The following is a 14,737-nucleotide window of genomic DNA, read 5'->3' as shown; positions in this document are numbered from 1 at the left end:
AGAACTCCAGAAAAGCAGTCAGTGACAACCACAACCTTGGGCTCAAATGACTAAGGGCATCTCTGCAAAACAGACGTTTTCCCCACTGCAGGAGACACACACCAAGTACAATAACTAATGCAAGGAAGGCAACACCATGATGCAGTGCTTAAACTTTTCAAGACAAGTATCTTCAGGATCAACCAACACAAACCGGGACTCTAACCAGAAACCAGAGTTAACAATTACCAATATCTAAGGACCAAAACAAAGTCAGCACTGCTACCAGGCAGCTTCAGGACACGGCGAAGCTTACTGCTGAAAAAACACAACTCCCCTTCCCCAAATAAAAGTTGGGGTAGTAAGATATTAAAAAAGAGGGGGGGGGTGGGGGGGTGGGAATCCGGCACAGTGAGAAATATGCATTAACTCATTTCAATCAGGAAAAAGCAGTTGGTGTTTTCCATTGCATTTATCACCATTATATCTCTGCATCTTCACTTGTGGTTTCCCATGGAATATACAGATGCACTATTTACACAGACACACGAGCACAAATAAACACTGTATCCAGAAATATTCAAAATGTGCTGCCAGATGGCCTTAAAAAGAAAAATGAAAGATCTAATTAAAAGCTCTTACACTGCCAACACTCCATTTTTGGAAATAAATACAAAAGTTAAATAAAAATGTTTTTAAAGCATATCAATATTTTTGTAATGTTTTGCTTCACAATTACAATTTCTCCTAACCCCCTTCATGGATCAGACAGTGTTCATTCCATGTGAATCAGGACTAACTGTAAACTCCTCTCCTGGGATGGTGGAAAAAGGAGACTAAAAGAAATGGTGTCTAAATGTGGGCAATTCCTCCTTAATTCCATCTCTTCCCATTCCTCTCTCTCCCTCCTGTTTAAAATTTAAAACAAGAATCGCTGTTGCTATCACTTGTACTGTCTGTAATGAAGACTTCACTGCCACAAGTTATCAGTCAGTTTGGAGGGAAAAAAAAATTATTTTCTTCATTTCTGTAACTGAAACATGAACCTTGGTGTTAATTTATTACAGGATTAAGTACAACTATTATTTGTTTGTCCCTACATCTTATCTCCCCAATAAAAACAGATCATTGTTTACATACATTTTAAAACAAATATACATATATATTTAAATATTAAATCATAGCACAATATTAAAATGACCTGTGATTATGTTTTGAGTCTGCAAGATCATCAACTGAGTACATCTATTCATTAAAGAGAAGAAAGACCCAGTAAAGACCAAAACACACATAAAAGGCATACTTTCAAAGGCTGTAAATAAAACACATGCATGAGGAGTTGACATTTACTTACCACTGGACCTGTTTTTGCGGTTTGACTTCCCTCCTGTAAGAAGCATCTTGAGACTGTTTCGAAACATGGCGATCCTGTTCCACTTTGCGTATCCCAAAAACTGTGAAAAGCAAAAGAACAACAGATGTAAGAAAAAAAAAAAAAAAAAAATCAACGGTACGATTTGGTCAACAGGAAAACATGAGAGAGAAGTGGTTAAAAAAGTGCTAAAAACAGGATAAAAGTTTAGAAAGATGGAAAATTATTTTGCCAATACGTTTCCTAACAACAGAAATTAACGTGTATATAAATATATATATATAACACGTATATATATATTATAACACACACACACACATATATATATATATATATAAAAAAGCCTACCATTTTGTTTGCTTTATTCATCCAGGCTAATTCCAGCACTGCTAGTTACCCACCTATTTTGTCATACGATCTGACAAATTATTATCACACTAAACTGGGAAAGACACAGCATTTAGCAAACTGCTTCCGTTTTCCATTACTATTAAAGCCAAAGCTATCAGAAACAGTTGCTACCCCTTCACGTTGCTCAGAAAAAGTCAATCTTGGTGACAACAACCCCCAGACTACAAAGCTGTTGTCTTTAGCTCCTGGGCTAGTTGACTGTCAAATTTGTCAAATTCTTCTGTAAGTTGAATAAATCGTCATGAGGAGGAAAGCCACTCGAACCCAGAGTTAACTGATGCAAAAAAATCAAACAGAAACATCACCCATATGTTTTCCTTGCTCTATGTGTCTCTGGAAAAAAACAAAACAAAACAAAACAAAAACCAGTTGTCTCTGTGCCGTGTTGAGGATAAAAGAATGAGCTTCTGGGTTCACCAGACACACTGACAGCTTATTCTGGTGGAACATCCTCTTATTAAAGTAGGTAAACCATCAAAACAGCAACAAGAAAAGCAGCTCCTAACTAGACCAAAAGAATAGTAAAGAGTCTTTGATCAGGATATATAATAAACCACAGCTTTCCTTCCATTGTACACACAATATTCCAGTTACAAGGTAAGACGTTCATCTTGCAGAAATAATCATGAAACATTTTTCCTGCAACGATGTTAGATTCTTCTTGGAGGATGCTCAGTAAACGCCATCTTGAGTTTCTTCACATTTATCTAATGCTTTCAAGTGTTTTAACAAGTTCTAGCAACAATAACACCCAGTTCAAAGAACTTTCTATGTATATTTAAAGCCACCGAAAGTCCTTTTAATATGACTTCCCGAGCCATACTAACATTCCACAGCAGCAGTTCAGAGCACACGCCAACACCCCACAAGCCCGCCCGGCTGACATGAGCCTCTCCTGACTTTTGGAAGTTCCCATACACTTATTAGATTCCACAGACAGCTGTTGGGCTATGTTGTCTGCATGTACGTATGCACGCATGAATATTAAACAAAATACAGTCCTGGTGTTTCCTTTGCATCTACGAACTGCTGGAGTATCAGCTGCCGCCTTGCTGAGCCAGTATGGAGGCTTATTCCCAGCATCCCAAACCAAGCTCAGGCCCCTCTTCAAAGCATCCCACTCTTACACGACTACAAAAGAATTTCCATTCGGGCGCAAACACAATTGTCTGACATTTGAATTCTGTTTATTTAGTTTCTTTAGATGGCTGTTATGTTCCAGCTCGCAGCACAGAAAGAAAACTTCTGGGTTTACATATCCTTCCTCTCTTACAATCTGTTATTAATAAACTTCATACACAACACCCTTTGCAACACCAGAAGAAGAAAGGATGAAGTAGACATTAAATGTAAAGAGGAGGCAACAGAAGTCCAAGTGTTATTTGTTTTGGAACATGATAACATTATAATCCCTCCAACATGCCCCTGATCCAAATGTATTTATCTGGGCTTTGAGCAAGACAAGAAGGTAGTAAACCCCTCCCTGCTACTATGTGGAGAACTGCCTGAGCCTCAGTGTGACTCATCTACTCCTCCTCTACAATATTGAGCATTATGCTGGTAACATCATGTGTACATTTGATTGATCAATTTATTTTTAGAAAAAGCAGACTCGAGTGGTTTTATATTAAGCCATATAGCCACAATGAAGTTAATTTTGACCTGAAAGCTTATTAACAGAGAAATGTTAACGATCTCCTAGCAACGTTCTTCCAACATAGGCAGAACAAGAAGAGGTAGATTCTTTGTGCTCTGTGATAGTAATACGTAAAAATAAGGGGGGAAAAAGTTTCACCAGCTATCAGGGTTAGTAACGGTTCGTACTACCTATTGTGCTCCCAGGAATACACCACCGTGTTTGAGCAAGCAAACCCAGGCACTCCTGGGAGCGCGGCGCACGCTCACGGGGCAGGCTCACCGACAACGAACGGATCCCTCCCGTTGGCAGACGATGCAGCCTGCGCTGAGCTCCTCCACCCAAACCTGGCCCTCCTGCCCCGCTGTCCCAGCGCGGGGACCAGTGCCGCGTGCCAGTCGGAGCTGGAAAGCGTTCCCACAGAAGTCATACTCACGATGTGCGACCCTAGTGAATTAAGCAGTGACGCTATCTGCAGCCTGCAGCCTCACCCCTTCGCTTCTCTGTTCAGGCTGAAGTGCATCAGAACCACCTCTGCTGCTGGTGACAGTAACACCAGGCTTCGACCGTCACCAGCCAAGAATAACATCCTATTTTTCGTCTCCTACCTGTGGCATTAAGTGTACTACTTAGCCGATGCAGGTGGAAGGGCAAAAGGGGATTGTAAAGTGCTCGGCTTGCTATTTCAGATTTAGGTAAAAAAAAAAGGATAAATAAGTAACAATCTTACAGCATTTGCTGAGATTAGAGGAGAAAAACCCTGCTAAAATCATCTGAAGACAAGTATAGGGTGTTCCCTTTGTCTTTTCTTGTTTATTGGTTTTTAAAAAGCAGCTCTCCAGGTATCCATCCTAAAGCACATCTGAGTCTGGAAGGACAACCGAACGCTCACGAATCAAACCCTCGTGGTAGCAGTGGACAGCACAAAACTTCCAAGTTCCTAGGAATTAAGAAGGAAGTTTAGGGACTATATCCACATCAGCTTGCACCGAGAAGAGACCTGAGTGGAGCTGTCTTATCAGTGCTGAGGTATAACCTAATTAAACCTAATTATGCTGAAGGAGCCAACTGGACTGAGGCTGAACAGTGCCAAAGGTGAGGACGACAGTTTGCTAATGATGTTTACCTCTCGCTGCACAGCAAACCGCGCCAGAAATCGCTGCGCTGCTCTGGGACTGATTTACGTCTCTGCATAAGGCATATATGGGGTCCCCATGAATTTGTTTCAAAGAACCACGGAGTAGAGGAAAGAACCCTGAGTCACCAGCCACGGGGCGTCTTGGGGACTAACTCCATATTCTCCGAGCTCACCTAGAAGCCTCAGAGGACTGCGCCCACCTGCGCAGCTGGGAGTGGAAAGAGACTTTTGAGCAATAGACCTAGTTTAGCATCAACTCATGATGTGGTTTCTCACTGTGTCTTACAGACAATGTTGTAGTACTCCAGGTGTAAGTACTCACTAAATCTATATCTTGTTTAGTTAAGGTTTTCACACTACAGAGTAGCAGAATCAGCAGGTCACCAAAACCAACTGGTTTTTTTTTCTGCAGGCACAACCACATCGTTTTGTGCCTTTGAACAAACAGGGTCACAGTGTTTCCTCTGTTTAGCCAATACCAAACCTGAAATAATATTTAAGAATAAGCACTCTAAATTAAAAATTCTGTTGGCCATATTAGTTTGTGGAATTAGCAGGATTAAATAGCAAATGGTATTACAGTATTAGGAGGAGCTGGATCAGGCATTTCTTTGAGCCCCCAACAAAGTCCTCAGCGTCTTACAGTCCAGTTTAAGTCTCTTCTCCAGTGTTGCGAGCGGCTGCGTTAGCAGAAGCTAAAGACACGGGATACTGATGGGGATCCCGTACACTCCCATCGCCCAGGGATACCTCTACCGTTAAACTAGGCAATGAAGAGCTACTACACTTTGTCATTTAGTTTGTCATTTGCAACTTTACCAAATCTAATCTGAAGATATTATGCAAGCAAAAGTCTCCAAACAGTATCAGCAGGTAAATTAAAAGGTACTATCTCTATGAACTCTGTTTTATAGCATCAATGGCGCTCACAAAAGTAGCTTTTAAAAAAAAAAAATAAAGCTCAAGAATCTTCTGTTTTATGTATAGACTGACTCTGCCACATGTTGCTTTATCTTCTAGCAAAGCTAGATTTCAATGACGTACACAAACAGAAACAGTTTCTGGAGCATGAGAAAGCAGTTGTACAAATACAATGAGAATTAAAAAACCCACAAAGACAAGGGAGTAGAGAGACTGAACACTGCAAGCTGCAACTTTACACCAAATGCTAAGCTTGAGCAAGTCTGCAATATCTCATTAAATCCTCCTGGATGACTACGGCCTATTTCTTTGTTTTCTTAACATTAAGACAGAGTTTGTAGACAGGCTGCAAAAACTACTTCACTTTTTGGGTGGCTACACATTATTACAGCCCACAAAAGTAATTTTTGCTCCTTTTTAGAGACTTCTAGGGAAAGCTATTGTCTGTCAGACATGGGATGTTCACAGATTTTAGCAGTTCAAAGTGCCAGACCAGTGAGTACAGTCAGAGCACAGCCACTACAGAGCTGTGACCGAATGTGTGGAAAGGACAACTTTAAAAGAAACATGCCTATACTTCTAAATTGGAGTGGCTCAGCATCAGCTGCCTCTTCGTATATTGATTTGTGGTTGAAAAGTAAGTGAAGTAAAAGCCTGTAAACCAGAACACCTCTGTGCCAGACCATGAAATCCCACTAGCTCACTGTCCAGTTGAGGCAGCAGCTCCTACTGTAGCAAATTAAGACACAATTTACTCCCAGAAGTTTCATAATATTCAGCAGACGTTTACAAACACTATCAAGTCAAAAATTCACAAAACATTTTATCAACAGATAGATGGAAATAAGAAGTATTTGCACGCTTCTATACAAACACATTTTTCGTAAGAAATCAGTACATCTATCGGTGACAAACCACTTCCAAAATTCAGAAGAGCAGAAGAATTGTAACTCTGACAGCACCCTGCCTCCACGCAACGCTTTGCCAAGCTGCAGACAGAAGCATTCCAATATTGCCTGGTGGTACCATCCCACCCAAATCTGAACTTAGAAAGCCCACTGTGACAAACCACTTCCAACCATTCAGTGCAGAAGGCAGGCAGGTATTCCCGCTTCATTTTTATCAAGGTTTTTATCATTAGAAATGAAACAAAACTTTGTAAATTGGAATTAGGGCTTGGCAGCACCAGGTCAATGGAATATACACATAAGATCGCGACAACTAGAGTTTTACAAACAAACTCATTACATAAGCCTTAATTCCTGTACTTTTACTACTGACAAATACCACGACAATATTCTGTATTAAGCAGCAGGAAAATGGTTAGTCCCTGCCTTATTCCTTTACCCTTCTGCTGCTGTCTATCTCAGAAGATCCTGAGGCATCACAGTTCTTTAGTACATCTTAATTCCCAACAAGAATGATTGAAAGAAGATTTTTAGAAAGGGTAATTCCTTACATTTTTTTCTGAAAAAGAAGAAAGTGCTCTGACAGAAAATATACTCAGTTATGCAAAATAACAGAAAAGCCTGTTAGTCATAAAATATTACATTTTAAAAGTTCCTGGTAGCACCAGATTACCCCTCTTCACAAGGGAAGCGGAACTCACTACATAAGAAATTAAGAAGTGTGTATAATAAGAAGCATATATTAAGATGCCAAAAAAGGTACCTTTCTGAATATTAGTCTTCAGGATTTAACAACATGTAAAGACTAAATCAACATTTTGTGAACAAAAATTCTAACCCTTCACAAATTAATGAACTGTTTTCAAGGAGCATTCAAACCTCGGAAAGGAATAGGTAACAAGGACTTTTCTTTAAAAAGTGACAGATTTACAGAGCTAATTATCACAAGATGAAAGAAATTGAAAAATGAAAGGACAACACACAACACAGAGTTAGGCTTTCAAGCATTTACTCTACACGTAACGTATATTGTACAGAGAAATCTGTTCCACATTCACCTGTAACAGCTGCTAGACTGAACCTTCCCAAGCTCCTCAAATAAATTATTCAAAGTTTAACCTACACTTGTATTTTGAATTGCCCTGAAATTCAAGAAATGTTTTGAGACAACCTAATGACGAGGACTAGCAGCCCAGAAGAGCACATTTAAGCGGCGCTTCAGCGTTCGCTAGGCTGCCACCCCTTGTAACTGGTCATCTCAGTGTACGTCAGCAGCTCCACAAACTTTACGATGATGAAATACATTAAACTCTCTGCCTCACCTGTCAGCTCTGACTCACAACAGGACTGTAACTGATCACAACAACTCTGAAGTCAGAGGAAATGTGTATTTATAAGCTTCGTCCATGCACAGTTGAAAACACAGGAGCAGACTTTAGAGATAAAAGTATTTCCAGGAACTTTAGGAACGAAAAAAGCAAAAATGCCAAGAACTTCTAGGATTATTTGGAAAAAGGAATTAAAAGGACTAAACCCTGCCAATTACAGGTTTTTAAGCAATTAAGAGTTTATTAGCCAAAGTTCTCTAAACTAATAGGCTTTAGAACAACCGAGTATGAACAAATCTTAATCGTTTTATGTTCCCTCACAAAAGCCTGAACACTAATCATTACGATGGGAGGGCTTGATATGAAGGTCAATCTGTCCATCCCCTCTGGCCCTGCTCATCACTTAGAGACCTCTTGCCCACCTTTCCTACAGACCCTGCCATGAACCTCCACAGCTCAAGAGCCCCCCTCCCATTCATGTTCCCTCTCCTTTCCTCCTGGGAGCAGCGAGATATGCCACTGCTGGCTTTGCTTCTCCAACTATCCTCGATGGAGATACTTAAAAATACCTACATCAGAATACGTGAAAATAACTAACAGCATCCACCGGACAAGGCTGCAGCTGGTCAGCCTGACCACGTTCCACAAGGGAGCAGAAAGTCGGGCTCAGCCCCTGCTTTTATGTTACCAAAACAAAGCAGCCTTTAATGCCACAGTTAAAAAGTGATCCTGAGCACGCAACACAGCAACATTCCCACGTATGCAGAGCTCCCAACAGCAGCTCTAAGGTGAATGTGGCCAAACACACTTCTTGACGAGTCTGTGGCGATTATGTTCACTTACAGTCTGTGGTGTTCAGGTTCAGAGGTAACTTTTATATAGTTAGAGCCTGAAGAATGAGACAAGTACTGTATCATTATGAAAAGCCATACATGTTATGCTGAGTAACGGCTCATTTTGGTGCTGTGCTTGGAAAACAGCACTTCCAGAGGGCTTAACGAGCTCAGCAACAGTGCCAGGCTGAAGCAGCTATTTGCTTCTGGAGCTGTAAGGCAACAGCGGACGAAACCACCAGAAAGGTGCAGTTCTCCATCACTCAGCACAGATGGACTCTGCGTAGGCTTGAGTTCCCTGTTCTCTGTTAGCAGGAGACATTTGTTTTTTCATTTTGCCTAGAATATAGTTGTACTTCTAGTAAGAAGGATGAAGAATAAAAGCATGACTGCTACAACAGATGCCACTGATAGACAGCTTATGATTCACTCTGAATCTAGATAACTTTACCATACTCAAACAACAATAATTCCGGTGAGATAAGCTTGCCAGTCACAGACTACCAAGTAATACACTTTGCAACCTTAACTTGTCGGTCAGGGTTTGAATTTATTCCTCTGGAAAGAAAACTTCTCCAACAATACTTTTTATTTAAGTGTTGGGACTTAACAGCAGAAAAACTAAATAAGTAGTTAAAATGAGATCAGAAACACTTCTGAAACAATGGAATCACTCACTAGAAGAAAGTCAAAAGTCAGAACCAGTTCTCTCCTGAACATGAAAATGTGGTGACCTTGAATTTAAGGAAATTTAATTTTGAACAGGGCTTTGTCATTTTGCATAACCTGGTTTCTAATTCTAGATTAATGATACAGACTGAATTCATAAGGGACACTTACCTTCTCCACATACAATGTCAATTATACTGCCTCTGAGAAAAATGGTAACCAAAGAAAAGTCAGGAATAAAATCACCTTACTTTCATCAACTCGTCTCCAGTGCTTTTAGTGTTTTCTGTGTTTCCCACAACAGTTAAAAATTACTGCTTTGGTTTAAAATATTATTAGTAGCTGCCTCCATCAACAACCACCTGAGCTAGGTAGGTATTCAAGCTTGAAATAAACACGGCACTGTTCTGCAGAAATCGAGTCTAGTTAAACTGTCTGCACTGGAAGAAGTTTTAGGGCACTTTCTACAGCTGGAATCAACAAGCCCCACTCTGCCAGGACCAACAATCCTGATTCCACCACAAACCACCAGAAGATTGAAGCGCAGCAAGTTTCTCCATCATGAACTGCTTGCAATTCAACTTTTAGCCATGACACGGAGCAGCCAAAAATCTGTCAGTCAAAAAGAAAACACCAGCATGTGCTATTTCAGGCTCCTATCAATCTTAAGTTAATTTTGAAGATACAGTGGTCTGACAGAAAATGGAAACAAAAAGCTAGGCAATGTATAAAGTGGCAGGAAATATTACGGCACTTGATTACTTCCAGGGATTAAAGGAAACTTGAATTATTTTCTTAATTTTTAAACGACCAAAAAATACATACTCAAACGCAGACCTAAATAAGGAGCTGCTGTAAGCCTGTTCTGCAAACCTGCTCAAGTATCATTCTTGATGAAGAACATTCAATATGGAGCTGAAGTTCAATCATTGGCAAGCACTGGAAATTTTCTCAGAACACAGATGATTTTGGATTTTACTAAAAACAACTTGTTTTTACAACAACAACCAAAGTATATTTATATATAATGCTCTGTCACTATTATACATTGTTTACAAAAAATATAAAGATCTTAATTAGCAGTCAGAACAAAATAAGTAATGCAGAACCCTACATAAAGAGATATTTTTATTACATCAATTTTGCTGTTGATCACCTCCAGCAGGAAAAGACAGAGAATGCTCAAACACTAATACGTGGAAGCTATTACACATTTTCCTCTAAATACAGAAACAAGCAGGTTAAAAATTGGTAAAACTGATATAGGAATATAGTGCCCATGCCCCACATTCCAATTCTAGGTGATCACAGATGAACAAAGAACTAACAGAGGTCAACTTCAATTCTATTTAAACACTTAAATAACTAGTGCACAGAAAATGTGGGACCCTGGGAGAAAAAATTCTCCTACCTTGATATCTGTAGACAGGTTAAATCTCTAGTAAAAACTGTCTTCCTCCATTCACCGAAAGTCCTGAAAGACATAAAAAAACCCAACATAATTTAGTAGCATTTTCTCAACACACTACTGTGTCCCATGCTGTCCAGCTGCACGCACAGAACTATAATATAACCTCGTCCCTGGAATAAACCTACAACTTTTTCACTGTATAAGCTATCAGACAGCCCTTGCTCCTTCTCATCACCATTAAAAATTTAAAAGCCCATGCTTTTAAATCTCTGTTAATCAATACTAATTTTGGTCACTTGACTCTTTCCTCTCATCACTTTTCAAATGGGAGAAGAAAAGCAGGTAACACTTGCCTTTGATACACATGATGCAGTACACTATTTTAAAAGTGCTACGTTACTTCCAAATATTTTCCTCCAACCTAGCAAGCTCCCCTGCTACTTCCCTCAGTGTGTTGTTTTTTTTTAAACTCAATCCTTACATAAACACAAATCCCATAAGGGATTCAGCACTGAATCAACCGAGTTCGATGCTTCGCCCTTCGCTCTGTCATCACATACTTATAAAAAGTTCATCAACAAAAAGCCACAAGAAATGTATCTTGCTACTTTACTGAAAAAGACCAGAGCACCTATTTTAGTACCAGCATGTATGTTTATTTGTGCTGACAATACTGTTACAGGTTTTCCCAATCTATTCTTTTAGAAATCTCACTTGAGAAACAGCAAGTAGAAGGAAATACAGACACATCTCATTTGCCATCAAACAAACAAAGCAAAAAACAAACAAAAAAAATCAAAGTAAATTGAGACCACCTTGTATTTGCAAGTTTAAAGCAAAGTAGAATAATGTTCAACAACTTCAGCAGGGCTTTTTCATTCTACTGCAAGAGGATACTGACAAGTAATTGACAGCTTAACTTGTCATTCACACTGCTCTCCGGAACCTTAACAGAGACTTCTCAGCTGGTCTTATATGAATAATTTTATATATAAAAAACTCTAGGACATTCCATAAATTCATGAAGCAATCCTATCTTATTTCTCAGGGTTGCCAATTACTTCCCTGCTTTCAATTTTTCACTTTTGTGGAAAAACAACCAAAAAGCTAGTGCCCAGCACACAGCGCTCACCAGGATTGTGGCCGTTTCCATCAGCCAAGCAAGGAGAAGGTGCAAACGCAGCCCTAATCCCTCGGCGCTGCAGTGACTGTTGCTACAGCAAGGAGGAAGGGTCTGTCAGCCCCCCCAGGCTACCCGAGCCCTGCCAGAGCCTCCTGACGCTCCAGCACCGCTGGAACCTGGACCCTGCACCACCGGCAGCATGACAGCGCTCTGCGAGATGATGTCCCTTCTTCAAACTCCCTTGCTGCGTTCTGCAAACTGCCGCTTGCACTCTTAAAAACCACCCGACCGCCTGAGCATTTGCGTTCTGTGCAAATTCTGTTGTGAGAAAAACAAAGTTACAAGTTTCTGAACGACCGGCCAACCTCATGTAGCAAAACCCCACTGTTAGGGACCTTACTTTAACTGAGCCCGTACGGAGGCCAAACCCAAACACGTTCAGCTCAAGGAAGATTTTTATTAGGCATTACTTCACAAAAAAAAAAAAACCCAACATATTCCTTAGATCCTAAAGGAACAGAGTAAGAATGGATCTTACAATATTTATTTGGCATTCTCCACAATTCTTTTAACTGGTTACACGCTAGGTACTTATGAACACCTCCAGTGAGTGAGTGAAAATATCTTTCTTCTGCAGCAATGTTACAATTTTTGGAAATCTGAAGACGTGCATGGAGTTTTGGAATAACTAAAAATAACTCCTTAGAAATCTTTCCGTTTGCTGCCATCTATCTTCCTAATACATCTCTCTTAATATGATACCCTGTGAAACAAAGAGCAGAATCCAGCTTATGTAGTGTAAGCTGTAAACGAGTGCTGACGACCCATAATTTGCTCAATAACTTTCCATCTGTATTCAGAGAGCGCAGTTGATGAATATGCTCCACATTGAGCTTTTTAAATAGCAGAGCTTTCATCTGCTCATATTATTACATTAGAAATCTTTATGTGAATGCAGCAGATATTAGTGGGTTGTCAATAAAAACTGAATGTCATTAAAGTGCTTTTATTCTTTAAATGCCTTTAACCCTCTAATTATATTTGTAAATTCTGCTGTTTAACTGTATGAAAGTTATAAGTTCTGACATGTTGTATCACAACAAATATTATTTAGAGAGTAATATACAAACAGTTTTGGGGGCAGGGAGGGAATCAATTTTTGAGTTATTCCCTCTTGATTAAACACATAAATCACAACTATGTGCGTTTCCATAAGAAGCAACATGCAGTCAGGATTTCTCCAGATATTCCAAGAGTCTGGGGGTTTTAAATCCTCTGTCCTGTGGCATGGCTACAAGTCATAACATAAGGGGAAAAAAATTTATGCTTTTGGGTTGGTTTTTTGGGTTTTTTTATTATATCAGTAAAGTTTTCCCAAACTAGTTCTCTTGGACTTGGCAGAGAGAAGGTAATAGTCCTACATCTTAACTCTTACTCATCCCCAAAACCCAGACAAAAAACTGGCTACTCTTTGCTTTATTTCTTTCCTCCCCACAAGCTCAAGGTAGGGTATCGGTGACACAGGCACAGAGAACAACTGCCCTACCAACTGCAAGAAGTGGTTCAGCCTTCATACTCATTCTGCCTTCGGCCATCAATGAAGAAGCCAATTACTGTTGATTTGGGGTTTTGCCCATAAAGGCCAACTAGAAGTAGCCAGGTAACGACTCGCAGTTGCCATCCAGGCTTGCAAATTTAAAACATGACCTAGAAATAGGAATATTCCTAAGTTCCACAATGCAAAAAAAAAAAAAATTAAGGAATGCTTTTTGTCAACAAAATCAGGTCATTTTTGTCAGGAACAAAACAAACGGAAACTAGAAATACTGAGAAACTCACAAGATCCTTCCATGATACAAAACAGGTCGCCCACCCATCACATTGGCTGACACCATATCCAGCTGTTCTTTTTTTTTAAGCAATCACCAGCACAGAGCCACATCAATTCAACTATACATTTCCTATACTATGTGTACTGTTCCAGTACATCCAACACTTTCCAACACTTTATTCAACTTCATCCAGTGAAACAGAAATCATCCACTTAAAACAGCTTTTGAGAATTCTCTGCATTTGGGGCTTTTTCAATGGTTCAGACAATTTCTGAATGAAGACATGGTGGACAAAACTGCTCAAACAACAGGGAATGAAAGGACTTCATGTAATTTCCAAAATAAGAAAACAAAGAAATGCTATTAAAAACTGCAAGTTAGTAATAATGTCACAAAGCCAAGTAAACAAGAAGTTAAGAAATACAAGAATTAAGGTTTAGCATACTCTGCAGATGAGGTGGTTCAGTAATTCAGACACAAGGCAGTCAGTCTGCAGATGTGCAGTCTCAAATAATTTCTATGTTAGACCTGTGTAGGTAATAACTGCATTGAATTCTTCTGCAGAAGAACGTGTTAAAAAACCACCAAGTGTAAACCAGCAAAAACACACACATTCACCATACCTTTAACGTGCTTCACACCTAGCTTCAAATTATTTCTTAAAAAGAGTTTTTCTTATATTCTGTTAAAGACGTAAGTATATGGTCACAAGTTAAACTGTTTCTAAATAGGTATACCCTAGTGCAGGTGTGCACCAAAAAAAAAGGAATAAATGAAAACCCAGCTGAATGACAGCCTAAAAGAAGGGTTCCTAGTTAACACAAGAATTACTGAAACAGGTAAGAAGAACAGCCTACGAAAAAAATCACAATGTTGTTAACCCTTTTAGGTGACAGAATTGAGTACCCTCCCATTGTCCTAACCCAGAAGACAAGTACCTACAAAAGGAACAAATACTTTCAGGTACAGCAACACATGTTCCAGCTGCAGCATTTCCCTGTCAAACTAAAATGCCTGACAGAAAGAAGACTTAAAGCTTTAAGATTTAAGAAACAAAACAGAAAACCTGCCTTCCATAGCAACTTGACTACAGCTATAAACAGATACAGTACGAAATAATACCAGGATGTTTGATTCCACAGTAACAACTTAGAGAAGTCTGTGGGGATATCTTGA

The 14,737-nt window shown here is 39.6% G+C and overlaps 1 protein-coding gene across 8 annotated transcripts in view; it reads right to left on the bottom strand.

The window, feature by feature from the left end:
* The window catches only part of TANC2 (tetratricopeptide repeat, ankyrin repeat and coiled-coil containing 2), a 247,627-nt gene that overhangs the window by 205,567 nt on the left and 27,323 nt on the right, over positions 1–14,737 (bottom strand). For all 8 annotated transcript variants that reach the window (XM_055789873.1, XM_055789876.1, XM_055789878.1 and 5 more), the window contains exons 2-3: positions 10,607–10,669; positions 1,334–1,433 (exon numbers count right to left, since the gene is read on the bottom strand). In XM_055789873.1, the coding sequence (XP_055645848.1) occupies positions 1,334–1,400 (67 nt within the window). In that variant the 5' untranslated portion in view covers positions 1,401–1,433; positions 10,607–10,669. The remainder of the gene's footprint in view (positions 1–1,333; positions 1,434–10,606; positions 10,670–14,737) is intronic.

The sequence above is a fragment of the Falco peregrinus genome, chromosome 18, assembly GCF_023634155.1.
Source record: "Falco peregrinus isolate bFalPer1 chromosome 18, bFalPer1.pri, whole genome shotgun sequence".
NCBI lineage: Eukaryota > Metazoa > Chordata > Aves > Falconiformes > Falconidae > Falco > Falco peregrinus.
This window is presented reverse-complemented; position numbering and strand designations above follow the sequence as displayed.